A 21,922-nucleotide genomic window follows, 5' to 3' on the forward strand; every position below is an offset into this window, starting at 1 on the left:
TGATAGTCTTCCCATTTTTTACTGTAATCTGATTTCTTTGGTTTTTGACGTAACTGTAACAGTCACCAGTTTTTTGTATCCAGATTGCGTAACGCCGTTACATGTATACCGTTACAGTATATTTGGCCTCAAAATCAGAGAGGGTTATTGAGCACTAGGTTGGGCGGGATGGTTGGTCAGACTGGTTGGTCGGCTGGTTAGATGGATCGATGGAGACAGAGGACAGAATCAGTAATTCCAAATGAATTTATTTACACATTTGATAAAGACAGTGATTATTGCACATAGTACAGTAAAACCATGTTTGAAAGCTTTCTTCATATGTCCCTTTTGTCATTTTATTTGATTCCTCAAATTCTTAAGTGAACGAGTTGTGATTCCAGTATGGCGTTAAGAATATGTAGAACATGCTTTGGTAAGACACTGTGTTTCTGTCTGGCACTGGAAAGGGACTTCCATGGAGAAATCAAACAATGTCAGTCAGATTAACACTGATCAACCTCAGAATGTGATCAATTATTCACCATTGCGTTGGAACCTGACACCACCTCTATGTGAGCATAATGAATCAATTATGTTTGTTCCGCAACACGGTGTACATATTTTCCAATAGTGAGTGAGCAGAAACTCACAGAATGTTGCTGTTGCTCTCCAAAAAGGTTCACACCTTCCTGAAAAGATCAATATAAGATGGACCATATACAAGTAAACCCATCTCACACACGGAGACTCTTAAATTAAACATTTGTCAAACGGTGCCAGTTCCCTTTCAAAGGGAACGCAACATTGCGTGAGCTTCATGTTGTGGGAAGCGCCTTCGTGCGTGACCGGTATCTGAAGTCTATTTACAGGACTGCTGTGGGCAGGTGACGTGGCATTTCACGTGTCGATGCCTGTAAACCATGTCTTCAGCGGAGCCACAATGGCAGTGTTGAAGACCTACAAAGCAGACCTATTGAATGAGCTCAACAGTGGGGAGGGAATTGGGCCCGAAGCGGTGGCGGAGCTTCGCCGGACCACAGATTTGTCTCTGGATGCTCCTGTTGAAACTTCCAGCCCGTTCGGCAACACGGCTAATGCCATTTTCTTTCTCTGAGGGAGAGGTTTTTACAGCCGTTATTTCCTGGTCTGCAAAAAAGACGAGAGTATACGGCCAATTTTACATCTGCGTCATCTGAACCGTACTCTTCAGACATACAGGTTCAAGAGGTTGACGCTCAAACTTATCGTTACACAGATTCAGTTTAAGGATTGGTTTGTGACGATAGACCTAAAAGACGCATATTTCCTTATAGAAATATTGCCCAGTCACAGGAAGTTCCTGAGGTTAGCATTTGAAGGCAACGTGTATCAATACTAGGTTCTTCCCTTCGGTCTAGCTTTATCCCCTCGCACCGTCACAAAGTGCATGGATGCCACTCTGGCTCCAGTGCAGTTCCAGGGCATCTGTGTACTAAACTACCTGGACTACTGGTTAATTCTAGTGAGGTCCAGGGAGCTGGCAATTCAACATCGAGATGTTGTTCTTGGTCACATAAGGAGCTTCGGGCTCAGGTTGAACCTTAATGCTTTCTCCATTTCGGAGGACGACTTTTCTAGGGGTTTTATGGGATTCAACTACGATGAGGACATGTCTATCCCCAACACACCTAGGATCAATCCTATCAACTTTGAGCAAGATAAAGTGTTTTTATGTTTCCGACTGGGTGGATGGAACCTTGTCACTGTTGTTGATCATTCTGCTGTCAAATATAACTTTTATAAAATTAGAGCATATCCAATGTACTGAAAACAGTGGGAAAACAGTCAGAAAATGAGGACGAAACCCCTGAGAGTAATCAGTGTCATGCGGCGATACCCAAGTGCTCTGAGAACTTGGAGGTGTCCCCGGTTTCTAGCCTCAGGTCACACTCTAGGGGCATCTCCTTATCGCAAGACAGTAATGACAGATACCTCTCTCATGGGCTGGGGCACGGTCTTAGACGGCCGTCCAACTCACAGTCTCTGGACAGTCCTTCGTCTAGAGTGGCATATAAATCACCTAGAAATGTGAGCCGTATTCCTAGCACTGAAATTCTTTCTTGCTCAGTTGAGAGGTCACCATGTGTTAGTTATGACAGACAATACAGCGGTGGTATGATATATCAACGTTCACGCCCTCTGTTCAGGCAGACACAACTAATTCTTCTCTGGGGGAAGGGAAAGTTTTTTCAGTGAGTGCAATGTGCGGCAGACATCCTGTCGAGGCAGGGGCTGGGGCCTGGGAATTGGAGGCTCCATCTACAAGTGGTGGAGTCCATATGGCGGAGGTTCGGACAAGCGGAAGTGGATGTGTTCGCCTCCAAGGAGACAACACACTGCCCGCTGTGGTTTGCCTTCACTCCTCCCACACCTTTAGGGCTGGACACCATGGCATACACATGAGTGTCCCCGGATTGCTCTGCTCCCACAAGTTTTAGCAAGAGTTCGCCAAGACCGTCTACGTCTACTGCTAGTAGCACCTTATTGGCCAGCTCGAATATGGTTCTCAGAGATGATATCCCTGCTGGATGACACTCCCTTGGACATTCCTCTTTGTACTTAAGTCCACCGCTCTGACCAGTGGTGTAAGTTGGAGCAGTCTGCTTTGGCAGTGAGAGTAGAGATGATGCTGTATCAAAGCAGTGCATCTCTAATTGGATAGTGGCAGCAATCTCTATCGCTTTTGAGGCGTGCGGCCTCGCTACACCCCTGGGCATAAGGGCTCATTCCACTAAGGTGGTCACCTCCTGAAAGGCTTTATCCAAAGGGGTACCCTTTCAGGATGTGTATGCTGTGTCGGGGTGGTCTATGCCACACACATTCATTCGGTATTACAGTTTGGACATGAATTCTACCCCAGGTTCGAGTATCTTGCAGTGACCCTCAGGCACAGACCTTTTTGGACAGGCCATACCCTCAGTATGATGGAGTGGGTATACTCGTTCCCACAGCGTGAAGTTCCCGCAACGTTGAGTTCCCTTTGAAAGGGAATGTCTGGGTTACGCATGTAACCCTGTTCCCTGAGAAGGGAACGAGATGTTGCGTAGCTTTGTCATACTGGCATATGCTTGTAAATTGCTTCTTCGCGTCAGACAAAGAGAAGCTGATGACATGCTTTACAGGCACCTTTTATACTCACGCAACACGCCACATCCCCTGAGCACGGCCAGCCTATAAATAGGCGTGATTTTACACAGACTTCACATACCGGTACCTTCTCAGGGAACAGGGTTACATGCGTAACCCAGACGTTTTGAATGATGTGAATTCAATATTTTTAAAGATTTTTAAATGTACAAGATGAACCAAAAGAATGCCATTCAGAATGATGGCATCAACGAGGGAATATGGCGTGACACATAAAGGCACCAAGAACAAAAAAAAGAAAGACAGAAATTCACAAATGCTCCCAAAGTTAAAATTTTTCCCTAAACGACAAAGAGAAGCTGATGACCGTCATTTATAAGCCTTAGTTATATAGTAAAGTCTGTGTCTTCTCTGTGTCGTCCATATCTCCAGTATGATATTTCAATACATCATTTGTGTGTTACACCACACTTTGTCTTCTGTTGTCTGCTTTCTCTTTATTATATATATAAAAAAGTCTTTCCTACGAGTCCCCTCTGTTCTCATGTATGAGCAAGCTCAAAAGAATACTGACAAAACACTTGTTCCTTGTATACAAATCATTATACTGATAGAAATATCTGTTTCCGAAAGCCTCGGTTCACTATGAGGCTTACGGTGGTCCAAACAGTCTCATAACAAACAGAGTCCAAACAGTTTCGTATGACAAATCCTCCGTAACTGAGGACGGGTCATAAAAATGAACGCTGTAAAGGCTTCATAAATTCTGCACAACAGTTTTAAATAAATGTTTAAAAATACTCATAAACTATTTAAAACAAGAACTGCAAAGTGAGATTATATTCCCACTTTATATTCCCATGTTATGTTGACGTACCCCATTATTTTCAATGACACTTCGAATGCAGCGCTTTTCAGCCTGGTTTTTTGTGTATTTGTTTGTTTGGTTTGTCTAGATAAGTAATGTTCTGTCCCGTCCTTATGCGAATCTGTTTGCTTTGTTTGAGACCATAAACTTTATTACAACCAGACTTTAGAGCTGCAACAACATTTGATGAAAAGAATAGCACTTAGATGATTATTATAATAAGTCATTTATATTTAAGTGATAAATAGATCTATGGTGTGCATGAGTCATATGTAGGCTTATTGAGGTTTCACGGTCCGTTCACAGAAAACCACCATTTTGATGTTTCACAAAAAAAAAACAAAAAAAAAAAAAAAAAAAACACAACTGCACAAAATACCTTGCACAAAACAAGGACCATGTAGCGACGGCACAGACAAGATGATATGTTATCAATATTAAAAACATAGCGTGAAACAAAATGGTCGCCCTTAAAGAGAGCGATATTGTGTTTCAGACACTAAATCTGACCCCTGGCTTGAATTCACTAAACCAGATCAGAAGTCATCTCAGTGGAAACCACATTAGCATACTGTCTTTCACATGCAAACACACTCAGAAGCTTAATTTGAGTTTCACACCATTGGCTTTCAACTGGAAGCGCCTCGTTTGAAAAATAAACTGCTGACCGAACGGCAGCTTCGGTGGCGAATGCCATCACCTGCACATCCCCGTATGCACGTGTAGGATTCCACGTGCATGCATGTGCAGGAAATTGAAGATCTCGTGCGGCATGGCATGGAACCCCGGGCGTGGTTTGACATTGTCGTAGTAGTGGTGCGTAACGAATATGCCTGCTGGGTTCATGGGGAATGCCCAGAAGCCGTAGAGGTGCACCTCTTGGCATAGTTCGAGTGCCGCTGTGACCAGCATGAGGCCACTGCTTAAGCGTTTGGCATGGACACCCTGTGCCGCCCAGAAGCGTTGTGCACCCAGGAGGTACTGTGGGTGGAAGAAGAAAACACCGCGTGCAGCGCTGCCACTGAAGTCATCCAGCGCATACTTGACACGAAAGGACACGTCAGTATTGCGTGCGTTATAAAACGCAGGCAGCACCACAGATGCATTCTCGTAGCTTGCCAGGACTTCATAGAACGGCCGCCGCCACTTCTCCAGTTTCTGGAACCTGTAAGAGGCAGTATACGTGAACAAGTGCATTTGTGTACATAGTTTCTGTTCCTCTGTTAAAGGGTTTAATCGTGCATTCGGGAATTAGGGATTTTGCAAGTTTTACATAAATTCAGTGTAAATAATCTGCGCATAATTGACCTTTTGTAATGTAATTTTGTAATATCTCTGATGATATACACTAGTTTGTATTATGAAATATGCTTATTTATGTTGATAATTTTCAAATACATTCAAATGGTATTCGATTATCATCAAAATCTGAGTGCACAAGTATTGCATGATCTGTTCGGTATTTTTTTTTTTTTTTTTTTTTTTTTTTAAACAGCGATTATGATTCAAGTCACATAAACACATGCTCAGCAATGAAGTGTGAGATTTTATGATAACGGCTAGTTATGGATTTGTTAAATGTGAACGTGAACGTTCCAGGAAGCAGCCACTGTATTTGAGACTGCAGTGTTTCAAAGAAATAAATAAATAATGAATTAAAAACTGAGAATACAGTGCTGCTATTTCAGTCTATTTGAGATGCCTTTTTTTTTTTTTCAAAAAAAAAATCATGGATATGAATAAAAATTTCAGTAGAACTGAATAAATATTTGGTCCAAATATATGGACCAATATGGACAAATATATGGTCCATATAAATATACACCCCCACACACACACTTTCTTGGTGCTCTTCCAGCGCCTGTGAGACTCCCAACCCCCTGCTCACCGCTCTGTGATGATGCTTGGGTTGATGGTCACCAGATCAGTCTTAGTTCCCACATCTGCTGCATACTTCTCAGAAATAGGAGGAATGTTACATCTGAGATCAGAGAAAGAGCGAGAGAGAAAAAAGAGAGATATAAGTGGTAGCTCCAAGGGAAATGTTTTGTTTCTAGCCAGAATTAAGGGCGGTTTATTTTATTGGTTGAGGCAGACACTTTGACACACAGTGATGATAGACACTGGCTGCATCCGAAATCGCGTACTGTGACGGACACTGCACGGCCGTTGAAACAGTACGTACTAATCAGTATGCGTGTGTAGTATGAATACAATCCCGGACATACTACATCCGTGATGGCATCGGACCGACGTCATCATCAACACGGAAATCTTAAAGGAACCGTCAGATTTAAGCAACTGCACTAAGGGCAAAATGCACATCAGGAAAGTTAACTGAATTAGTGATGTAATGTGGGCGTGGTTAACAGGCTGAGGCCATCCGGGTATTTCTCGCCTACTGAGAATTCGGACAAACCATACCTCTGAGAATGTCCATACCTCTGGCGTATTGCTTTTCGCCTACCGTGTAGTGATTTCGGACGATTATAAAGAAATACACGGTGACTTATAAGGGAGACACTGACGCTGAAAGATACTGACCTTTTCTTTTGATATTAGTGACAATCAAAGACCTTGGTCAATGAGGAGAGACAAGTGAAATGTTAACCATCATGAAAGACCCTTTAACTCCTAGAGAAGCTCAGAACCATCAGGAGATACTCTCAGGCTGATAAAGAAACAACACCACAATACACCAAGTCTGGTAAGAAACACTTAAGAGCACAGAGAAGGTTGCTTCTGTGTGAAAAGTAGTGATACTGAGAGTGCTGTACCGCCCCCTGCTGTCTGTATTTCAGCATTACAGCATTTACAGTGAGATATATATATATATATATATATATATATATATATATATATATATATATATATATATATATATATATATATATTTAAAAATAATAATAATTAAGAAAATAACATTTACCTTTGTGCAGTATGTTGGAGTTTATGTGTTTTATTTTTATGTTTTTTTAAATCTGAATGAGCCTCCTTGCCCCACATCAGTGCCTGACCTCAGTAATGTTTCTGTGGCTGAATGGACAAATCTTCGCAGTCACATTCCAAAACCTAGTGGAGAGACTTCCCGGAAGTGTGGAGGTTATTATAACATCAAACAGGGGAATAAATCTGGAACGGGATGTTCAAAAGGCACATATCTGGCGCCCCCAGTTTGAGAACCACTGCTGTAAAGAGTAGTCTGAGGGGGGGGGTGTAAAGAATTTTTTTTTTTTTTTACTGAATCATTGAATGGTTTGTTTTTTCCCAGACTAGAAGAGACTGCTCCCATCAGGATAGAAATGTTTCATCATAGGATAAAGGTCAGAATAATTCTGGACTGATTTGCAGTGCCTCTTCCTACTTCTGAAACCACAGCTGCAGAAATGTCTCCCACTACATAACAGAGCCATCAGACGTCCTCACTGTACGGATCAAGCGCTCAGGTCTGTACCGCTCATTTGCTGTACACCACACATGCACTGGAGAACATGGTGAAGGATGACTCATCTGATATCATCACTCCCCCCCCCATATCTACATAGACCCGTGTCTGTAATCTTTCACCATTCAACTCTTCAAAATATCCCTCTGTATGGATCTGAAGATGAGCTGTTCATTCTGACCGTCTGAACGCTGACCTTCTCGGTCACTCGAAAAACACTTGCGCTTCTGTTCTCCTTACAAGTCACAAATATCACGGTCACTAAACGTCCATTGTCTGAGGTCCACTGAATTTCTGTCCCTATTTACTGATGACAGGTGTCACTGTCCCTGTTCCTATGGAAACGCTAGCCACTTCAGTCTCATATTACTGAAACTCATCATCCGTGCCCCAATAATGAACTCTTTCAATCAGTACTTAAAATAAAAAGGTCGACTAGGCCTGGACAGCAATTTTATAAATAACAGAGCATGGACAATTCATCGCTTATGTGGCTACGTTTATACGCAGCCTAATAATCTGCTAATAATCCAACGGATAGTTCAATCAGAATAAAAAACGACAACAACAACAAAAGTTCACGTATACACGTCGATCGTAACTGTGGCCAATCCAAGTCTAGATTTCTTGTGTTATTCCCCTTGCGATTGCCTTTCACGTTGGTAGAATTAAAAATAAAACGAATAAAAGCATTATTCTGATAGAAAATATTACTCCTCCAGATATCAAAAGGAGTAAAGGAAATAGACGTTGGGTTTAGAGGGAAAGTGGGAGTAATGTTATTTTTGCTCTTACCCCCCACTGTAATGGAGTGCCAAGTCTTTTAAATACTGTTTCCAAATATGTATAGTTCAGGGTTAAAACCTGATAAAACCAGAGACTGATGATAAAGCGATACACACCATACATTCTGTGAGAGATTTAATAATTAACACAATTAATAACGAAAGGCACTCTGAGCGCTAGAGCACAACACTGCACCGACTGCATCGACACCGACTGCATCGAGGCATTCTGACTGCAGGTACCATAAAAAGAGGCCGTGTAAACAGAGACGCTGATACAGAGGGGGAAAACAAACGTCTTACCGGAAGACAAAGTCGGCGGAGTCGATCTCTTTCCCACACTTGCTGTTTTTAATGATTCCTCCATTTCCAATCACGGCGCACTTCTTAAACTGTGATTTAGAGTAAGGCATGTCCTGCAGGACGAGAGAGGGAAAAAAAATAACCAGATGCAACTTTTCTGCACCGTCGCTGTAATTTTATTATCCTAGTGTGGTGCTGTTGCTAGGTAACGGTTGCAAGACCGTTGTTATTGTAGCTGTTGGTAGATGAAGGAGATGCTAGGCAACAGCTGCTAGATCCTCGAGTCTGTCTCTCTCTCTCTCTATTTGTGTGTGTGTGTGAGAGAGAGAGAGAGAGAGAGAGAGAGAGAGAGAGAGAGAGAGAGAGAGAGAGAGACCAACCTCCGGAAACATTTTAAATATCTCGGGGCTGATGTGCAAGATGCCACTGGTGTCAACTTCGTAACGCAGTTTTGTGCCAGATGGTGTGTTCCTCTGCGTCGTAAACAAGAAGGAAGGAGCATTACAGCACCGTGACAGGGACATCCTGTTGTACAGAGAGCGTAGGGTGGGTTTAGACTCATGTAAAACCGCTAACATACCACGCAAATACACCCTTGTGTAGGGATGAAAGAGTGTGCTTATGCGTTCACTGTACATACTTGAAGTTGCTGGTCTCTTCTTTGTTCTGCGCCCATGAACAAGCCTGCAGATTTCTCCATCGTTCAAACAACTCTGATGTCTTCACCCTAACACACACACACACACACACACACACACACACACACACACACACCAACAACTCAACTCACAACAACAGTTCACTATACATCAGCACACATCAGGGATTTTTATATCTTTAATGTTGGGAAAAGAGAACGAAGAGAAGACACGAAAGATAAGCGAGCACGCTGGCACGGAAATAGCAAGTCTATGAATAAACGTCCTTCGCTGACTTTCTCATTCTAATCGAAACATTCTAGAAACCTGATTCCCTCAGGAGAGCCCAGGCTGCAGATATCTGGGAATCAGAGTTGTGTGTGACTCACATGGACAGCACTTTGATGTCTGTGATTTCTTGGCGCAGTTCTCTGCAGGTGGTGGTGTTATACAGGAGGGGTCCGTTAGAACTCTCCAGATACCTGCCAGGATACACACAGTCTTACAGCAGCTACACTACACTAAATCCTGGTCTCAGACACACATACAAACAAACATACACCCAAAGAGAGTGTGACTCAGATGTTGCCAGGGGTCTTACTGTCTGCTGGGTTCATAACGCAAAGGCACACACATTCACACATAACTGCATTCTTTGGTTGGTTGTTGAGGAGAGACAAAAGTTCAGAGGGGTTCCATTACATCAATGATGAGCAAAAAAAAAAAAAAAAAAAACATTGCGGGGACATCAAGATGTGTGCGTGTACGTGTGCGTGTGTGTGTCTCCACCTTGATCATAAAACAAAAATACAAGAACATACATAAAACATAAAAGGATTTAAAATAAAATGAAGAAAAACAGAGCAGCACTGCATGGAAACTGGGCAACTGTCATGGCCCAAAGCTTTCTCTCTCTCCCTCTATACCTCATGTATATAAACCAGCGTATACTCTGGCTGTTTCAGAAGTAATTACCTTTAAATGGACTACAGAAATACTATACACCACTTACAGTGCTTTAGTCCACAGCCAAAATGGCAGCCATCTTTATGTCTCTTCGGAGCCAAACTGGCAGCTAGCTATACGCTACTGAGATTTATTCGACTAGCTTTAAATAACGGTACACTTAAAATTCACTTAGCAGAACTCGGAATCAAACTAGTACAAGTAAATTGATCAACCTATTTGTACGATATTAGCTGTAAGAAATTGAAACTGATATATCCGTTAGCATCCAAAGCAGTTTGTTAACGTTAAGCAATGATCCCCAAGGCTGCTTATGTTCTAATAGATGTTCAATTGGATTTATTATCTTACTCGTGGACCTCGTTGTTATCATTCGCGATGCGATATGGCCAGTGAACCTGAGCCAACATGGTGGTCGATCTCAGATGACAGACAAGAGCAATGTCAAATTGAACACATTAGTGTAGAGCTGAAAAGAGGGGACGAAATGCATGAGAGGAGAAATGACTCAAACTAAAGGACGATGCTGTAGCAAAAACAAACTCAAAAACACACAAAAATACAAAAGGACGGTCCCATACATCTCTGACTAGAGTGACATTATGAACATCTGACTGTGCTGTAGCCTAGAGAGGTGCACGCTAGATAGTCGGGAGCATTCTGGATGTGTACAGCGACAACCTTTGTGCGAATGCATGACAGATGTTTGCTCATAGTACAGATTAAAAAGGAACTAAAAAAAATTTAAAAAATTTTAAAGCGCGAGTCCAGTCAAAGACAAGATGGCAATGTGGGAAAGACTGAGTTTAGGCAGAAGTGACAATAACACACACATACACACTCAACACGAGGGTGCGTTGTGTTTGTGACCCACACGCTGGTGCGGGTTTAGAGATGAGCAGCAAGGGATTATGGGAGACAGAAAAAACAGTAAGTCAGAGCACCAAGGGGAACAGAGTGAGAACTCCCGGCTTCAGGGTGGGGGTGATGCAGGAGATGGAGTCAGACGTCACAGGTCAAGAGGGGGGTTCAGACAGCATGCACAAGCAGACCACGGAGTGGAGGGGCGATGAACACCGTCTGAGACCAGATGGACAGGGGACAGACATCATTCCCAAAGAGGTGGAGGAGGGAAGGGGGAGGAAATTTGTCAAGAAAGAGAGAAACCGATCGGAGACGCCATCATCATCAATGGCCTACCTTCTCTTTTCTTTTTCTTTCTTCTTAATATCAGCTAGGCAGGGCACGATAACTACGGAGCGCTCTGAGTGCTGAAAATTCTGACGGACGCATCTGTCAACATGCAGACAGGTCGGGGTTAGCGTAATTATTTAGCAAGCGGATTTAACCCTTGTGTTCTTTTCAGGTCAGAATGGCCCGTTTAAATTTTTGACTTTTAAACAACATTCAAGTGAAAATATTGGAGATTTTTCCAATTTAAAAGCTGACGAATTTGCTCGGCTCATTATCTTTAACGGGAAAGCAAAGTTGTATCGGAGAGATCATGTCCCATTCATTCTTACCTGAGAGTGATGGGCTTGAAGAAAATTCTTCAACAAATAAATAAAATAAATTAAAAAATTTATGGAGATTGTTGTTTGGTTCATTCTGACCTGAGAGTGAAAAACGTGAAAAAAATTAAAAATAAAAATTCCTATTTATTATGCTCCCAACTGGCCTGAGGGAGTGAAAAATAAAAACTACACAGTATCTATTTCAAATATTGCTGTTTAGTTAAGCTTCAAAAATATATTTTAAAATAAAATCAGAACAGATGACCTAAATTAATGAATGACCTCTTTTTCTAAATAGTGAGTAGATCAGGACAATTAAATCTATTATCACCCTTCTGACTTCACTCTTTCTCTTCCCTCTCCCTCTCTTTCGTCTCTTTTACCCTGCCTCCACCTTTACCTGGACCATCCCTCAGCAAATTCACACAAATGGAACAAAATTGGTCCCTGGCTTCTGATTGGCTGTGGCGTTAGCAAAATCTGTTAATTGCCTTAGTAGTGTTAATGCTAATTAAGTTCCAAAACATGCATGGCGCAGCATTCGTGTTCGTTCACTTTCACACGTTCTCTCTCTCTCTTTCAGTGGGTTGGGTGGTTTAGTGCTGCATTGTACCTTTTCCTCCCAATTCTGGCAGGTAGCTTCATCCCTCCATCATCAGGGTAACTAACGAGGCCGCTCCAGTTGCCCACCTCGTCTCCTTTGAGGCGGGTAAACTGTTGCGTGCTAGTGAGAGAACGAGGCAGTGCATTTAAGGTTTGAAGGTGCATTTCAAAAGAGTGAAACACATTTAAAATGACATCCAGTTACACGTGAGGAGATCATCAAGTGACCCGACGAACCCGATCGGTGTGTTCGCCGGCAATCACACCAGCTTTTTAAAGATTTTCCACTGGTACCTCTCATAAGAGAGTGAATTGTGGAAAATACATCTCAGCAAACATCAATACCAGTGAGTCATCGGTGAACTATTAAATTAATTGACAATGAACATCAGTTAACCACTGTAATAGTTATCTCACATTGAGAAAAATGTACGTGCAAGAACTTTAGCATAAAAAAAAAAAAAAGGTTTTAGGTCAAATAACCAAAAGGTCCGAAATAACATCATTGGAATAATCTCAAACAATTTAGGGGTATTTTTATCATTAGTACATTGGCAATAAAACAACTGGCACACAAAGAACACATTAGTCTTGAAATATCACTGTTTAACAGCATTCAGCCAATACCTCTGACACCCTGGAAGGAACCCAGAACATCACTGCCTCAGAATAAACTGCCCTGAATGAATTAGCGATGGGCATGTGCGAGCGAAAGTAGGCCGGCTGAAATCAAACCATGGTGTCCGAGGAAGATATTTCTAAGGCAAAGGAAAATGCACTCAATACTGAGTTTTTTTTTCGACACTACACTATGGTGGGATTATTACAAACGCAAATGTTTCAATAATAATTGCTTCAAAAGGTCATTCTATTTACTCAGTAATGAAAGGACCAATTGATGAACACTTTTCTGTGTTTCACTCCAAACGTGAAAAAAAACAAACAGTTCATTTCACTTAGTAAGTTCACTAGTATCTAGTGTTGGTCAGGTTCAGGAGTGACCCATATGATCATTGGATTTAGTAATAATTTGTCTTTTTTTTTTTTTTTTTTTTTACATAGTAAGCAAACAACACAGTAGTAGTAGTAGGGTATTCAATCTTATCTCCAAAAGGCTATATGGCTTCAGGCTTTCATTCCAAACAAATAAGAGAGATACCCGATTCCGCCTGTTTATCGGATGATTTTGGTCTTCAAATTACTATTAGGTATGATGACTACTTAGCTGAAAGGGAAAACCTGCAGTCACACTGGCTAAGACTGAAGACAGATTTCTTTCAGCAAATATATTTCCAGTGAGGTTATTCACATGAAATTTTCACCAGAAATCTGAAAATATAAAGAATTCACAACACTAAAGTCCATAAATAAAGTTATGTGTAATAAAGTGACATAGGAAAAAAGTATTGAACACGCTAAGAAAAAGCAGTTCTCCAAGTAATTATACCCCCTATCTGTGCAAACGAATATCAGCTGGGTTAGTAAACTGATGGTCTATAAAAAGGCTTTTCGTTACCAAAGTGTCACACAAGAAGCATCTCATGATGGGTAAAAGCAAAGAGCTCTATCAAGACCTTCACAACCTTATTGTTGTGAAACTTATCGATGGAATCGGATACAGACGTATTTCAAAACTTCCGAATCCTCCAGTAAGCACCATTAGGGCCGTTATCCACAAGTGGAACAACATCACTCCGTCATCAACCGGCCACGCACAGGAGCTCCTCACAAGATCTCTGACCAGGGAGTCAGAAGAATAGTCAGAAGAGTAGCCCAAGGACCACTCGGAAAGAGCTCCAGAAACACTTGGAGACAGCAGGTGTCATCGTCACAGAGAAAACAATAGGCAATGCTCTCCACTGCTCACGCTCACACGCAAGACTCCATTACTAAAGAAAAGGCATGTCGAAGCTCGTGTAAAGTTTGCTACAACTCATTTGGACAAGCCTGTGAAATACTGGGAGAGTGTAGTCTGGTCAGACGAGAGAAAAACTGAACTTTTTGGCTGAGATACTACACACCATGTGTGGAGAAGAAATGTCACTGCACATCATCCTAAAAACACTACACCAACAGTGAAGTGTGGAGGTGAAGCATCATGGTGTGGGGCTGTTCTTCATCGCATGGTACTGGAACACTTCATATAACTGAAGGAACGATGAATGGAGGCCTTTACCGGGAGATTCTTGAGAAGAATCTGCTGCCATCCACCAGGATGATGAAGATGAGACGTGGGTGGAGCTTCCAGCAGGACAACGATCCAAAACATACAGACATCACCTGACTCAGATCCAACTGAACAAGATTTAAAGACAATATGTTTAGAAGAACGGGCCAAAATCACACCTGAATACCGCGGCCCGTTAATCTCTTCATACAGGAAACGTCTTGAAGCGTCATTACAAACAAAGGCTTCTCCACGAAGTTTTAAATAAATTACAGTTAGCGTGTTCAGTACTTTTTTTTCCCGTGTCATTCCACTTTATTACACATAACTTTATTTATGGACTTTAATGTTTGGATTTCTTTATATGTGTGGATTTCTTGAGTTAATACCAAAGTCTGGTGAAAATTTCATGTGAATAACCTCATTGGAAATATATTTACTGGAAAAAATGTTGATGCGTCCAATACTTACTCCCCCCCCCCCCCCCCCCCCCCAGTGTAGACTGCTAGGGTTTCTAGTTCAAATATATAAATGTGTTTGGGCTCAGATTCCGAGACAGAGATTGAGTCTAATCATAGATTAAAAGGCTCTTTGAAACTGGACTGACTCCAAATCACTTTCTCAGTCTATCTGAGGGAAAGAAGTAGTCTGAGATTTAGCATGATCTCGATTTAAATGCTCTGACTCCCAAGCCAAAAATTAATGTTACTCTTGGAGTAGATTTGAGTTTAAAGTGAACCTCTGATGAGCCAAGTTCAATTTAAGTTTATTGTTTTTTTGGCAAATCCTAAATCAATGTAGACCAACAAACACCACAACCCAAACAGATACTCAGACATTAGTGAACCTTTAAGATTTAGATGATGTTAGTTTTTGAGTTAGCTTTTTAATCCATAAATCAATCGCAGTGCTTTTTGGAGCACAAACTTTCATTTGTGACCCAAAGACAAAAACCTATACTACCTCGTCTGCAAGTGCTCATAACATAATGTTGCACATAGCACCTTACAAAACTGGAGATAAATAAGGAGTCAGTGAAGCAGAAGTATGTGCACTCATGCAGACAGCTTGCAATGCAATTTGCAAAATAAGATCAAATTACATCTGGTCACCTGATGCTCCCAGGCTACCTACAACATACAGTTCTCTAAGTATACCAGGCTGTAAAGGTGCCATATTTCCATCAAACGTCCAGATTCGTTCATACAGCAATTGCAAGGACTAATATTCTATTCATTTCCAAAGTTTATGCACACCGGAATTACAGGTTTCAAATACATTCAGACTTGTGATTTCCAAAAGTAATTTCTGCATGCTCAGAAGATACAGTATAGGTACCTTTGGAAAACTGCATTTTTAAAACAAGACGTATATTCATATACCCAGTGTACGTGTCCTTAATATGAACTTTCTAGATCAGGGGTCATCAACTGTTGGACTGTGTTCCAGAAGCAGACACAATAAAAGAATTTCTGAAGGCTGAACAGAAGGACATTCGGTCAAAGAAGTATTCTCCCTACGTCAAACTTGAAGGCACTAGCCAAAAGTGGTAAGGTGCAGCAGCACTATGAAACAAAACTTTATAATTGTCTTATCGATGGCCATGAACTAATCACTAATAGTGATTAATGCTTTAAAAGGTAACTCTTCTTGTCAGCATTCATTCATGTTAGTTTCTTAGATGGACCTTTGTCAGCAAGGAATATTATGTAACTGGACCCAGTTTTGGTTGAATACTCCTGATCTAGATGCTCATCGCCTGCTTTGTACTGAAAAGGTTGCTGGCTCTCCATTATTCTTTACAGGCAGTCGTCTAACTGCATGACGACTTTATTTTCAGGTCTCATTCCAGCCCTAAATTTCTCCCTCGGGGAACAAATCTGTTCCGATTGTAATTCAGAACTATACAGTCTGGATTTAAACTGTGTTTTAGAAATCCAATGGAATTAAGGCCTTGATTAACTATGGATTAAGGCTTGCGTCTAAGCCCTCTCCAGGATAACACCTTTTTGGAAAAATGCTAATTGTTTAACACTGCACTGGACTTAATTGCGGTATTTTTAACGTTAGTTTATATGTCTACATTTTTTTTGTTGTTGTTGAAATGTACCAACATTGGTTTGAGGGTATATTTGCACAACTTGGCCACTCAAGCTGATTTTTTAAATTATTATTCTTTCCCTTCCCTGCATGCATTTCTGAGTGAATTAATGGAGAGGTGAAAGGTACAGCAGCCTTAATCATTTATACTGGGCAGGAAACACAGCCCTACGTCAGGAGCTAATGGTAAGAGCTGTGGGCAGAAAGGGTCGATCTGGAGTGAACACACTATTCCAGATACCCAGGAATGACTTGTTAGTACTGACAGACAAACATCAAGACTAATCTGGCCAGGCGATGCGCTTGCAGGCATTTCACTCATCAATAAAACACTGCGTGAAGATCTTGATGACCGGATTAGGATGTTGACGGTGCAACTCCATTTGCATCAATTATTCCCACTGTTGCAACAGTGATACGAACAGATTTTTTGGGGGGAAAATAATTAGTATGTGCCACTGTCCCCCTGACACGCGGTTGTTTAATTGATAAACTGCAGGGTCATTGTGTTGGACGGTGGTTAGTGAATTCCATTTATTATCAAGCATTTAAAGTGTTTCAGCAGTGCAAATACTGACAAAAACAACACAATCACATCCATTACATCTGCAAACCCAGAAGTGAGAAATGTCTCACACACACACACACACACACACACACACACACACACACACACAGACAGTGGTACAGTCACCTGACTGTTTTACAGTGTACCCAAACAACCTTTTTTCTCAGTGTGAGCACTAAAGAGGTCTAGTGTGTAGGTCTGTGGTAGGATTCACGTAACCAAAATGGATTTTAGGTGGGGGCGGTACTTTATGCATTTCATACCACTTCATTTTTTTTTTTTTTAATGAATCCCAGTGGACTCACTCTAGTTCCGTAAAATGACTATAAATTTTTGCGTGACATTAAGTTGAACCTCAGTGTTTGTCTTACACACCTACACACTCCTCGTTCTCCGCAGGATGAGTGCAGACAGAGGAGATTTCGGACAGGATTCATGCTATCAGAGGCGCCGTACACCTGATGTCATGAATGCACTGTGTGCATGAGGCAGTAGAGAGTAATGTGGGAGTGGCTTTAAATGTAGCATATGGACATCTGCAGGCTCGCAGAGACCATAATGCACAGGGGGGGCCTTCAGTCTGAGAGCCGCCATTTTGCACTGACACACAAAGACATACTAGCGATGATGTGCCGTCTCAATCAAGGAGATCGACAATTCTCTTGGACCAGGAAGCTTAGAACCATTCCATCCTTGTACAAACCTTCCAAAATTGAGCGATCTAATTAAAAAAGAAGAAGAAGAAAAAAAACAACAACCCTCACTATCTGCTTCAGGAAGCTCTCCTAATGATGCAGAATTCAGGCTACACCACAGTCCTTTCCTGCCTGGGGTTTTTTTTTGTTTTGTTTTGTTTTGTTTTGTTTTGTTTTTTGCACACTGACATCACAGATCATTTGTTTCTACGTAATTGCTCTTCAATGTCTGTCATGAAGATTTCACAATGCAGTTTCATGTAAAGATGTATGATTAAAAGGTTGAAGGGAGAGAGAAAATAAAAAATAAAAAAAAAGAGAGAAAGAAATCAAAAACCAATTAAGGGGAAATAAAAATTGAAGGACCCAAAGCGTCGCGCGGCATAGACAGTCGGCCAGTGGGGACTGTGTATGGCATTTGGGGAGGTGGTGTTATGGAGCTCACGCCTCGAAATCAGGTTTTATTTCCCGCCAAACCATAAAACTGTATGAGCAATAAAGGAAACTGCGACCGTTAGGACATAACGGTCAGCTGCGTGCTGGTGTTTCCGAGAGATCAGAGCAAAACATGCCCGACATGAACGACCTATTGGGCTTTGGTGCAGATCTAATCACACGTTACTGCGCATGCATTGTAATACTCACTGGCATCATAACATCATCAATTTATTTTCATGATTACCTCCGGATGTAATTCTTGCCGTACAGGATTTGCTGCAGGAGCGTGACCACGCCGAAAGCGCAGATGAAAATAAAACACAGGGATCTATTTCCCAGCAAATCTCGCCCGGCCGTCGGGTCCGAGTATCCCATCCTTCCGCGCGGTGGTAATAACGGGGAATAACGAAGAGGCGCGTTCATCCAGCTCTCGAGCGCATTGTCCTGGACCCGGTCCTCGCACGGAATACTTCTGGGGTTTTGTTTTGTTTGTTTTTTTATTTTGCCTCTGTGGCCACTTGATCCGGTTTATCCCAAACGTCGGGATGGGGAATAGATCGATAATTTCTAGTGGGCTGTGCCCGTGCAGAAAGACGGCCGAGACGCCGTCAACATCGTGCGCGCGCCTGCCTCTTCCCCGCGTTCAGCGCACGCGCGTGACTGGAATAGACGCTCCCACCGGAGCTCTGGTGGGAAAACTCAGGAGTAGAGAAGATTACGAAGGGCGTGAGCCCACGAACCTGTCTGCCGTGTTCGGGAGCGGTGCACGCGCGTCCACTCGGGGTCTCGAGAATGAGAACAGTGTGCGGCAAAAATGTCGGGACGAATGAAGGTCTTTACAGAGACACGGCGTCCATGCGTGGAACTCGTGACTGCGTGTAGCGCGTGTGATGTCATGCACTCTTTTAACGCTGGTGTCGGTCTCAAACGCTAGCCGACATGCACGTGCTAGATTTGTCCTTAAATCAGTTACTAACGGAACAACCCCTTTTTTTTTCTTTTTCTTTTTTTTTTTTTTAAGACCCCAGTATATCTCTGCCAGCTGTTTTATGCTCCACCTGCAGGACCACTGCAATGCACTACCTCATTTAACCCATCTGGTTCATCCTGTCAGCTGCTTAATGAAGGACTTTACTTTCAATTCCCTCTGTTGAAATAAATATTAGCATTCAGTTCTCAATAAAAACTCTCCTATAACAATCTGTGTGATGATGTGTTCTGTGTCAGATTATACCATGAAGATCCTCAAACAATAGACCTTCCATTAAAGAAAACGACTACATTCTACTTGTGTCATCAATCACCTGCTATTTGAGCTTGTGCCAAAAATGGGGTCATTTATTAACATGCATTAATATGCATGAGATACTATAACTTTCATTAAGAATTTATGGAGGCCTCCTGCAAATGGATGGATCTAAAACTATATTCTGACTAGTAATTATTACTTTAGTCGTCTTAAGTTCAATTCACTTCTGTTTTATTTGTGTCGTGCTTTTAACAGTGGACATTGTATTATTTTGTGTTTGTTTATGTACAGAAATAAATACATTTCAGGCTATACAATTTCAATGTTTGAATGCAGTTATATTTTCAAAAATTTTATTTTATATATATATATATATATATATATATATATATATATATATATATATATATATATGAATTATATTTCTTAAGTTATATTCTCTATAACTTTGTTTATGACGTAAAGCTTTTATTACTACAAGAAATTATGACATGCTAATCAAAATTTTAAAAAAAATCCATATTTAACAAATGATTAACAAAATTATGATTACGTGTAAGTGTATACGTGCATTTTGAATAGCCGATATACTTTTAGATATCTATAATATTATTAGGACTAGTCAAAACATCATTTTACATATCTAAAACTAGAATTCCATCCATCGTCTATACCACTTTATCCTTTTCAGGGTCACAGGGAACCTGGAGTCGAGCATCAGGCACAAGGTATTGTACACACACCCTGGACAGGGTGCCAATCCATCGCAGGAAGAAACCGGAGTACCCGGAGGAAACCCGGATATACAAACTCCGCACACACAGGCCCACGGTGAGAATCAAACCCCCGACCCTAGAGGTGTGAGGCGGACATGCTTACCACTAGGCCACCTTGCGCCTCAAAACTAGCTTTAGACATAACCAAAAACATCACGAATGGTCTTTATAATGAATTAATTACATTAGAGATACCTCAAACGTATCTCAGTTATAATTGTGAAATTATAGTTGTCCGAACTAGTCAAAATTACAGTATACTGTAGATGTCCGGAAGTAACATTTCGACTAGTGAAAATGTAATTATAGATATTTATCCACAACTAGACACGGCAAGTTTTTTCCCCCATTCTTATTGACAGGCATTTCAGCGTTGAGGCATGTTTTCAGCGTTCCTGGAGTATCAGTGTTTTAATAAGGAATGTACACATCGCATAGTGTTCAAATGTTCATCCTTAATTTTAAAACAAATGTGATTGTGTTTTGATATCATTTACACCAGATTATAACACCACCAGTATCTCGGCCTCTCTTAGCTGTAAAGTGGTAGAGATGATCATTTCTTTGTACAGTAGTAGATTGGGTGAGTGTTGGATCTCTACGACGCTTCCTGGAGGATTACAGCGTCGAGTAGAATCTCTTTGGTGTTTTGCCCGTTCCTTTTACAGCCAGGCGGTGAGAATTCGGTGGCCTGATCGTTCCACGTTGAAACAGATGGTTGTTTCATGCTTTAGAGATGAAATCCACATTGAGATAAAATTAGAGAAAGATTTCTGTTTATGTACATTTGAGTGATGTGCTCATACTCAACTTCGCTCAACAGGTCAGGTGCTGGTGAGTGAGCTGCTAGTTCTCACCCAAATCTGCAGAACTACTGTTGATTGGGTTCTTCCCTCCCATGGTGGAGCTGCCTGGCAGCCAGCACGTGGGGAGGTGCTGATCCAATGCAATGAGGAGGCTCTGGCAGTATACGATTTCTGACCGAAGCCCATCTGTTGCGACCAGATATTATTTGAATGGTGGTGGATCTCAGAACAGCAGTCATACTGACGTGGCATGTAAGTGGGTGTAGCACTGATTAAAGCACAGCAGTGTTGCTGGGACTTTTGAACACCTCCGTATCACCGAGAACAATTCACCATCCAAAAATAGCAAATCAAGTGTCCTGTGGTGATGATTGTATATTGAAGTGCTAGAGGACAATAATCACAGTGCCACACAGAAGGCCACACACTAAATTTCTCCACAAACTAAGATTCCGAGTGAAGTTTTTCAATACTCCATGATTACTGAATTATGAATACTCCCATTTCAATTGTTCAGTGGGGTTCCTTTCTATCGATGGACAGGGTTAAAGGGTCTCACATTTTATGTACAGCAGTGGTCACCAACCGTTTCCTTGAGATCTACCTGCAGGTGTCATCTCCAACCAAAATATAACACACCTCTTTTAGTTGATCAATAACTTCCTAAGGCGATGATTGGACAGCCAGGTGGGCACTAGAACAGCTGGAAATTAAGTCTACAGGAAATAATATCTCCAGGAAGAGGGTTGGTGACCACTAATCTACAGCAATATCCAGCAAATTCCAATTAAGGAATGGCTATTAATCAGCTGATTTGTCAAATCGTGCCGGTTGGGAGCTGGTTTAAGCAAAGTATGGCTAATAATGTATTATAGATCATCTATACCAAGCCT

The 21,922-nt window shown here is 41.5% G+C and overlaps 1 protein-coding gene across 5 annotated transcripts; it reads right to left on the reverse strand.

The window, feature by feature from the left end:
- Window positions 1-228: 228 nt before the first annotated feature.
- On the reverse strand, window positions 229-18,973 carry st8sia5 (ST8 alpha-N-acetyl-neuraminide alpha-2,8-sialyltransferase 5). 5 transcript variants are annotated; one of them, XM_017491850.3, is made up of 9 exons: window positions 18,443-18,973; window positions 12,241-12,351; window positions 11,314-11,406; window positions 9,537-9,629; window positions 9,150-9,236; window positions 8,890-9,034; window positions 8,510-8,622; window positions 5,865-5,957; window positions 229-5,141 (listed from the first exon to the last, which is right to left on the reverse strand). In XM_017491850.3, the coding sequence occupies exons 1-9, from the start codon at window positions 18,619-18,621 to the stop codon at window positions 4,673-4,675; spliced, it is 1,383 nt and encodes a 460-aa protein (XP_017347339.1). In that variant the 5' UTR covers window positions 18,622-18,973; the 3' UTR covers window positions 229-4,672. The 5 variants fall into 5 exon arrangements, with proteins under 5 accessions (XP_017347339.1, XP_017347340.1, XP_017347342.1 ...); XM_017491851.3 differs by lacking the exon at window positions 11,314-11,406; XM_017491853.3 differs by lacking the exons at window positions 11,314-11,406; window positions 12,241-12,351.
- Between the last annotated feature and the right edge of the window lie 2,949 nt (window positions 18,974-21,922).

Source organism: Ictalurus punctatus, chromosome 18 (assembly GCF_001660625.3).
Source record: "Ictalurus punctatus breed USDA103 chromosome 18, Coco_2.0, whole genome shotgun sequence".
Classification (NCBI taxonomy): Eukaryota; Metazoa; Chordata; class Actinopteri; order Siluriformes; family Ictaluridae; genus Ictalurus; species Ictalurus punctatus.